Source organism: Dipteris shenzhenensis, chromosome 2 (genome assembly GCF_047967505.1).
Source record: "Dipteris shenzhenensis isolate YYH24624 ecotype China chromosome 2, Dip_SZ_1.0, whole genome shotgun sequence".
Lineage (NCBI taxonomy): Eukaryota > Viridiplantae > Streptophyta > Polypodiopsida > Gleicheniales > Dipteridaceae > Dipteris > Dipteris shenzhenensis.
Window position 1 is genome coordinate 57,560,080 of NC_141597.1, and position 8,747 is coordinate 57,568,826.

The 8,747-nt window shown below is 46.6% G+C and overlaps 1 protein-coding gene across 1 annotated transcript; it reads left to right on the forward strand.

The window, feature by feature from the left end:
* Positions 1-208: 208 nt before the first annotated feature.
* On the forward strand, positions 209-7,629 carry LOC147905035 (uncharacterized). The gene is made up of 3 exons (XM_087389493.1): positions 209-365; positions 1,164-1,381; positions 1,511-7,629. Exons 2-3 carry the CDS (start codon positions 1,192-1,194, stop codon positions 7,237-7,239), a joined length of 5,919 nt encoding a protein of 1,972 aa, XP_087245619.1. The 5' UTR covers positions 209-365; positions 1,164-1,191; the 3' UTR covers positions 7,240-7,629.
* Positions 7,630-8,747: the final 1,118 nt, after the last annotated feature.

Sequence of the window (8,747 nt, forward strand, 5' to 3'; positions counted from 1 at the left end):
ATGCGATGCTGAGCTGGAGATCCATAAATGCGTTAGAGGAACCGGAGTTACGATAAGGGCAGTTCCGTGTGGATAGAAATTGGTAGTTTTGATAAAGGAGGGTTTGGAAAACCGGGGTTAAGTTAAACCAGGCTGTGGCTATGTTTAGAAAACCGCCTATCAAAACCGCGGTTTACTCTAAAACCGCCACCATTCAAGAAAACACGTTCATCACCTTCTTCACTCTCGTCAAGCTCGGCTATGGCGCTTCCTTCTTCCTCAGAGTTCCCCAATCTCATCTATGGCTTCTTTTCCCCCTTCAACCTTCCATAGTCTCCTCCTCCTCAGCTTTCTTCCGGCTTTCCCCCAACGCTTCGACTTCCCAGGTTATCTCCGTTCCAATTCCTTGATCTCCGTTTGATTCGCTCTCATTTCGCACAGAGATGGCCACAAGTTCACCTTCTCCGCCAGTCGTAGAGATGCCCAGTCTCTCCTCGATGGCGATGCGGGGGACTGTATTTCGTAGTGTGCGATACGATAGCGCATTAAGCTTTGATGTGGCCGCTAGCCAAAGGAATGCGAGGACTGTTGCCGTTGCGACGCATGCTGATTGCTACAGTTGTCCGTCGGAATGCGCAGTCCATGTAAAACGATGCATTTGTTAATGCACCTGCGAGCCATTGTTTGTGTGCGTGGGGTCAGAGTGGGAAGGAGGGACGGGGGGGGAAGAAGAGGAAGAGAGATTGTTTCTGTTGTAGTAGAATTCGCGAAGACCTCTCACGAGTCTCAAGCAAGGGCCGGCTTGGTCGTGACCTAGTGAATGATCCATAGCTTCGGGTAAGATCAAGCCTACGTTACATGTGTAGGTCTTTCTGCTGAAAATCATGCTCTCACAGAGAATGAATTTTTGTTTGGCTCTTGTGCCTTGGCCTCTTGCTCTCTTGAAAAATTCTACTACGCTTGCCCGGACCTGTCGTTTCGAGCTATTAAGAAAAGCTGGGGCAGAAGCCAACCTGACTCTTGGAGCGGACGAAGGAATACGTTGCTCATATTCATATTTTAATCTCCTTTTGGCAGGGATGACAAGTGGTGGAATTAGCGCACCGTTTCTCAGTTTCTTGAATGTGGGGCTCCTGCGTGTTGTAATCTCCGTCTGATTTCCTTACCGCGTTTTTTGTTTACAGAGACGAAGCCACCTCCAATGTTGCAACTATGTCGTCAATAAGATCCAGCAACGTCAAATGGCCTAAAAGTGCAGCAAGTTGGCAACCTCAACAGCTTGCGCACCACGACAATTTGCAGCAGGCTACGATGAAGGGCGCCGGCAAGTCTCATTCCTGGTGGTGGGATAGCCATATTGCTCCCAAGCACTCGTCGAAATGGCTCGAGGACACCTTGAATGGTAAGCTTTCGTCCTATACACCCTGCAGGCAGGATATTGAACCTTAGCTTCAGCACGCTTCATCTTGTCCAAAGCTTGTGCATCAATCTTGCCCTCGATGCTCACTCGCGCTTTTGTTCTCTCCCGTAGTCATGGACGTCAAAGTGAAAGCCATGCTGAAGCTGATCGAAGAGGATGCAGACTCGTTTGCTAAACGAGCCGAGATGTACTACAAGAAGCGACCAGAACTTGTTAGCCTGGTGGAAGACTTCTACCGTTCTTACCGCTCTTTAGCTGATGATTACGATCAATTGACAAAAGATATTCGCCAGCATACTCCCCCAGACATGCTCGATTTGTCGAGTGACTCCTCACCGAGCTCTCCTGTGACCTCTGTGCGAAGGAGAGCTGCTGGGTTTAGTGCCTTCCTGAGCCCTGGAACCCCAACACGCGCTCAGGAAACGTATGATAAAGAAATGAGTGAGAACGCTTCCAGCCGCCAAGAAAGCGGGTACGACGAGTCCTCTTCATCTTCCAGCTCGGAATCTGAGACTGATGTTAAATCTGGGAAGAAACGACAAAAGGAGGTGCAAGAAATGCAGAAGGAGAATGAACGGTTGAGGCAAGATTTGAGCAAGGGTCGTCTTGAACATGAGGCCATACAGAAGCGCTTGACGGACATGCAGGAAGAGCTCAACATACTGCAACAAGAGAACAGTCGGCTTCAGAAAGAGTCTTTCACCGCTGCGGCTCAGGTGACCACTCTCAGGGACGGGGTCGAAAGTTTGCAGCATGGCAATGCAGCTCTCGGCCATGAGGTCGCATTGGGGGTGGAGCAGTTGGAAAGATTACGAAAGGAACTCAATCATTCTCGAGAGGTAGAGAGCACTCTCCTAAATAGATTAGAGAAAAGTGCCTTGCGAGAGCAGGAGACGGAGAATAAGATTAAGGAACTGACGGGGAAATTGCTGAGTTCCACTGAGGAGCGTGACCAATTGCAACAGGAATTGGCAATCGTGCGTGAGGAGAAAACCACTCTCGCTAATGAGGTAGAAAGTGAGAAGAACAAAAGCATTGAGCTCCAAGGGCGACTGCAGAAAACATTTGAAGATCTGAAATCACAGGCGGCCGCATTGCAGGAAGAAAAAGAGACGCTTAGTGCTGAGGTTCTTCGTGCGGGTGGTCGAGTGCAAACGCTTGAAGAGCAGCTCAAGCAACTTAACGAAGCCTTGTTATCTTCAGAAGGAGCGGAGAAGAAGGCGACCGGGCTGCTAAGGAAGATGGAAGAAAAGGTCGACGACTTGCAGCGTGAGTCCTTCACTCTGCAAGAAAGTTTGGGTGAAGAAAAGAGAAAGCTACAAGAGCAGGTAGAACAACTTCAGGCAGCACTGACAAGCTTACAAAGTGAGAAAAGCAGGGGCGTTGAACTGCAAGGCATGTTGGGAAAACAGCTTGAAGAAATGCAGAAAGAGCTCAAGCAGGCGAAGGAGGAGGCACACAAGTTGAAGGACATGGAAAAAAACATGGCACACTTGCAGCAGGTGACCTCCAATCTGGAAGTAAGATTGACTGAGGAGACATCTATGCGAGTTCAAGAAAAACAAACGCTGGAAGAGCAGGTGGAACAATTTCAGGCAGCTTTGACACGCTTACAAAGCGAGAAAAGCAGAGGTATTGAGCTTCAGGAGGTCTTGGAGAAACAGTTAAAGGATCTTCAGGAAGAGCTCAAGCATGCTAAAGGGGATGCCGGCAAGTTAAGGGATGAGCTTGCAGATAGAGCTGCACTCGTCGAGAGGCTTCAAGGGGAGATTCATGTGCGGGTGAACCATCTTCACCAGGAGATTTCTTCAAGGCAAGGGGAAGGGCAAGTTCTCAGGAGCCAATTGGAAGCTGCTGCTGAAGAAATCAAGCGTCTTGAATTTGAAGGGCACAGACTTAAAGAGATTGTCAGTGTGAGGGAGGAGGCCAATACAAAGCTATCTTCTGACCTTGAAAAGGCATTGACTCAAGTGCAGACAGCCGAGGGCAAGTTCCTTCTTCAGGAGGAGACGATTCTTTACCTGGAAGGACAGAAAGAGAAGCTGAGAGTTGAGCTTGCAGATATGTCCACACGAGTGAAAGGTCTTCAGGATGAGAGGGAGTTGCTGCTTGTTGAGAAAACTGACCTTGAAGCTCAGGTCAAGGAACTGGGATCAAAGGTGCAGCAGGGCACTGAGCAGATTCAAACCCTGGATATAGAGATTCAAGAGTTGAGGGAGCAGCTTTCCAATGTTACACATGCCGGGGAAGAGAAAATTAGGCAACTGTTGTTGGAAACATCACAGCTGAAACACGAGATCAGGAGGTTGGAACTGGCATTATCCAGCAGCTATGCACAACTTAAGTCTCTAGAGGGACAGCAAGAGACTTGGAACCAGGAAAGAAGTAGGTTGCAGCAGGATGTAGAAGAGTTTAGAACTAAGGATGAGAGCATGGCAAATCAATTTATCAAGCTGAATAGTGAAATCGGAATATTAGATAAGGAGGCCAAAGAACTGAGTAGAAGGCTCCTCGACAAAACCAAGCAGCAGGAGACATTGGAAGCAGAAATTCTAAGGCTGCAGCAAGCGCTTTTAAGCACGCAGCAGGAGAGAGAGAGCCTCAATGCTGATTTTCTTTGCCAAACAGAAGCCCTAGTTCAGGAGCGTGAAAATAGGAGGGTAGTAGAAGAAACCTCTGAAAAGCTACAAATCGAGGTAGAGGGCCTCAACATGGAGATCAGTCAATTGCAGGCAAAGCTGCTGCAGATGCTGGACAAAAATGAGGAGCTTAACATAAGGGCTGAAGCTGCAGTGGAACTCGAAAGGAAAGTTGAAGTGCAAATTGACAGCTTGCTTCAAGCACTGCAAAACACAGAGCAGGAAAATGGAAGCTTCAGGGACGAGTACAAGTGGTACACCCAAGAGCGCATTTCAAAACATCTTAGTCTGAGAAATGTGGAAGAAAAAATATTTCTTTTGCTAAACGAGAGAGCAAAGATCAAGCAAGAAGCTGTACTTCATGCTGGCCGTGTGGAAGAGCTGCTCCTAGAAATTCAAGAGCTTCACCAAGCTTTGGCAGATAAAGAACAGCAGGAAAGCAGTTGGAGGGAGCAGTCTCTCAAACGAGTTCAGGAATATGCCAAGATTGAAATAGAACTGAACGAGGCTCAGAATGCCTTGTCACTTGAAAAATCAGCTTGTTCAAGCCTACAAAACGAAATCTTTTTGAAGGATCAACAAATTCAGATGTTACTTGAGGAGATTGGATCACTGAAAAACGTCTTGGCAAAACTTGAAGACGAGAATGACACATTAAATAATGAGAAAGCACTAGGATCAAAGCAGATCAGGGATCTTGAGGGGAAGATTAAGGAGCTTGAGGAAGAGCTCATGATGTTCCAGCAGCATAGGAAGCATCTTGAAGAAAAATTGGATGTTGAATTAGCACATAGCCATGAGTTAGAAGAAGGTTCATCCATCTGGCAGACAGAAAAGGCTTCCCTGACCTCAGATATCACCAAACATGAGAACAAAGCAGTGAAGCTGCTGGAACAGCTCACACAAGTGACAGAGGAGAAGGATAGACTCTTTTCTGAGCTGCAAGTCAAGGTTTTGAGCACACGTACTCAAGAAATCGAGATTCAGAAGCTTCACAAGGAGTTGGAAGATTTAGAACTGAAAATCAGGATGTTGCATGAGGATACTAGAGCCATTTTGCAGAAACATGATAGTGCAGCCAAGGAATTGGAGAATGTGCAATTGCAGTTGTCCCTTCTGCAGGATGAGAATGCTAAGCTTGAATATGAGGTTCTATCAAGGAATGTCTCCCTCGCAGAACTGAAGGAATTAGTTTCTAGTGTTGAAAAGCGGAATATGGATTTGGAAAATGAGGTGACATTACGGCAGGAACATGTCATTGTCCTAGAGCTCAAGGTAAGCAGCCTGCAACAAGAGAACGATCAGCTGAAGCAGGATCTCAAATTGGGTTTTGATCAAATGCAAGGACTCAAGGAAGAGCACTCCATACTGCAGCAGTTCCACCTCAGCTTACAGGATGAGCATGACTCTTTGAAGCATGACAAACAGAGGACTTTTGATGAGTACAGCTTGATTTTGATAACATTGGAGAAGTGTCAGAAGGATCTCTCTATCCAGCAAGCAGAGAACGCACGCCTCAAAGCAGAGGCGATCAATGGAGCTGCTAGGATACATGAACTTGAAGGAAATATCTGTCAGTACCAGAAGGAGAAAGAGGCTCTTTCTATCGAGATAGCATCTGGCGCATTGCTTATGCAGGACTTCCGAACAAAGATCAATAGTTTCCAAGAAGAAGTGAGGCAACTCAGGAATGAAGTCGAGTCTAGAAACGAGCAGGTGCAGAAAAGAGATGATGAAATTGAACGCCTTAGTGCAGAAAGTAAGGGATTGAGTGCGGAGCTTGAGAAGAGGATTGAGGAGTATCGCATGGTTGAAAGCACATTGCAAGAACTGCAAGAAGAGTATCTTTCCTTGCAGGATAAAAACAAGAAGCTGTCTGAGAAGGTTGCAGCAGGAGCCAGTCTTGTTGATAGACTCAATCAAGAGGCTGCACAACTACTGGCTGAGAAAGAGGCTCAAGATCAGGAGCTGGTCCTAAAGACACAAGAAATTCAGAAGTCCTGGAATGAATCATTGATGTTACAGGAATCAGAAAGACAATTGAGAGACATGGTGGAGGTGAAGGACCAAGGCATACAAAAGCTAGAGGAGGAAGTCGAGAGGTTGAAGTCTGCATTGTACAGCACTCGGGAAAAGAGCAAGGAGGATAAAGAAAAGCTTGAAACTGAGTTGAAGAAGCTTGAGCTAGCTGTAATAGGCATAGCCGATGAAAAGGTGTCTGTTGGGAATGACTATAAGTTGTGCCTTGACAGGTGCAATGACTTGGAAGTGTTATCCAAGAACTTGCAACGGGAGCTGGATGAGCAACGTGAGGAGAGAACCTTGCTAGAAGCTAGATTGTCTGTCATGGAGAAGGTTAATAAAGAGCAGAAAGAGAGGATAAAGGTTTTACAGGATGGCATCACAAGCCAACAAGATGAGGTTGTCCATGAAAAATGGAGGAATGAAAATTTGAAAGATGTGATTACAAAGCTGGAAGCTGAAGTCGGATATCTCGAGGAGAAATTGGGCAGTTTACAAGAGAGTCATAGTTCGCTTCAGACGGAGCTGTTAATGAAGGTCTCGCATATGCATGAATTAGAACAGACACTGACGAGTCTAAAAGAGAAGGAGGTGTTGTTTGAAGAGGGGACTGCACTTGCAATGGGAGATGGGACTCAAATTCAGGAGGAGGTTAATAAGCTAATCTTGAAAATTTCTTCACTGCAAGAGCTCTCACATACTACTGCAGAAAATGTCCAAAAGATGGAGGGCAAAATTTGCACATTGCAAGTACGCAACCTGAATCTTAGAGATGAAATATCTGGCTTATCCCAGAAGGAGAAGTCGTATGTGATTGCGGTGAGGTTTATGAGAGCTGAGTTTTTCTGCCTTGTGCAACGCATCAAAGTGTTGAAGGAAGAGAAGGCTGAGCTGACAAGTCAGACTGAACAGTCTTTAGCGGTGGAGAGGAAGAAGAGTGGTGAATTGTCTGCCAGTCTGACAAACTTACAGCAAGAAATTGCCTTCCTCCGGGAAGAGAACAAGAGGCAAAGGACAGTGATCTTTGACAGAGCTGAAGAGAAAAGGGAGGCCATCCGGCAGTTGTGCGTAACGCTGGATTATTTTCAGGAAAAGAACAGACGCTTGGAGGAAGTGATCAACTCCGTTAGAGCGAAGATTGAACAGTGGAGCAGAGGTTCCGTTGCCAGAAGAAGTTGAGTTCTAAGCTGCAGGGAAAGATGAACTCCCCGACGTAACTTATGCTAGAAGCGTTCATCAGCCCAGAACTAAATCGTTGCTCCTGGTTGTTTTGGCATATTGTGATCAATTGTACAACTAGATTGTATTACTAGGGCTCTATTTAAATAACTGTACATTGTCACAGGATTGGGTTGGGCTGATTTTTGCTGTATAGTTATAGGATACGGCTAGTCAGCCTTGTCTTTGGGTGTCTACTGAACTGCCGTTTCTGTAATCGATTATCTCAGAAACATGGCTTATGGGATCTTGCTCTCGTTCATGTGGTTTCACTCGAAAGGCCTCGTTGAAACGTGGCTTGTTGTTTAATTCTTTATGTGGGTCTGCTACTTTTCCGGAAGGAAGGCTCTTATTATTTTCATCGAGTGCCAGCTCCTTTTGGTGCTCGTTCTTTTTTTCTACGGTTGTCGATGTGGGCTTCTGCTGAACCGTATGCATTGTGAAGAAACTCATATGATTCCTGACAATTTGTTTAAAGTTCGGTGCTTCTTGAACGTACACGGGTGTAGGTAGTTTCTCGAGATGAATTGCTCCGGTTAAAGAGCTATGGAGGCTTCGATTCTCGTACCTAGTGATCTTCTTGTCTCTTGAAATCGAAATTCAGCCAGCCTTCCAAGTTCCAGGAAATACTGTTCTGTCACTCTCACCCTGGGCACATGCAGAGTTTTTGGAGTGGTTCAGGCATGGTTCAGGCGGGGAAGGCAGTCGGAAGCCTACCGGAAGGCAATTGGATGCCGGACTCATGCAATCGGACTACACAAGCAGGCAGGGTCTGGCAAGAGGGGGATATCCAATAGAAATACTTCTCACCTACAGGATTTCAATCCTAACATGTGCCTGTAACTCTGATAGGGTCCAATGAGCTTTAGGCTGACATGTGCCCCTAAATCCGATTGCCTCTGGTAGGAATCTGCTTGAGGGAATGCTATCAGAAGAGACTTCATGTGCCCAACCTATCTCACCCTGCTATTTCCTCCGATTGCAGGGCCTCTCGGTGCAGTGTTGGACTCTTGAGTCACACTGCAAGACCTAGGTGATCTCCCTCGTGTCTTCTCAATGTGCGACAACATCTACCATCTCTGACTCCTAAAACTCCCGGTCAGTTGTGACCCGTGCCAGCGATGAGGGTGCAGGTGGCAGAGACGACGTTTCAAGGGTTGACACAGGACAGTCGTAACAGAGTGTAGTGTCCCCTGAATTGGCTGAAAAGTCGCCACGTGGCCAAAAGATATATTTCCCCCCCAAAATGCCCATGAGTTTTCCTGTGCAAGCATTAGTCTCAAATCATCAGAAATTTTGCAATTGATGAACATTAAAGATGCCCCAGGGCACAAACACACGCACGTGCCATGAACACGACTACAACAATAGTCAATAGCCACCACCACTGGCACACCTCCAACAATAGCGACAACCAGGCCACGAAACAAAAATTGAGCAGCATTGTCGATGAGGAGAGAGGGCAGTTT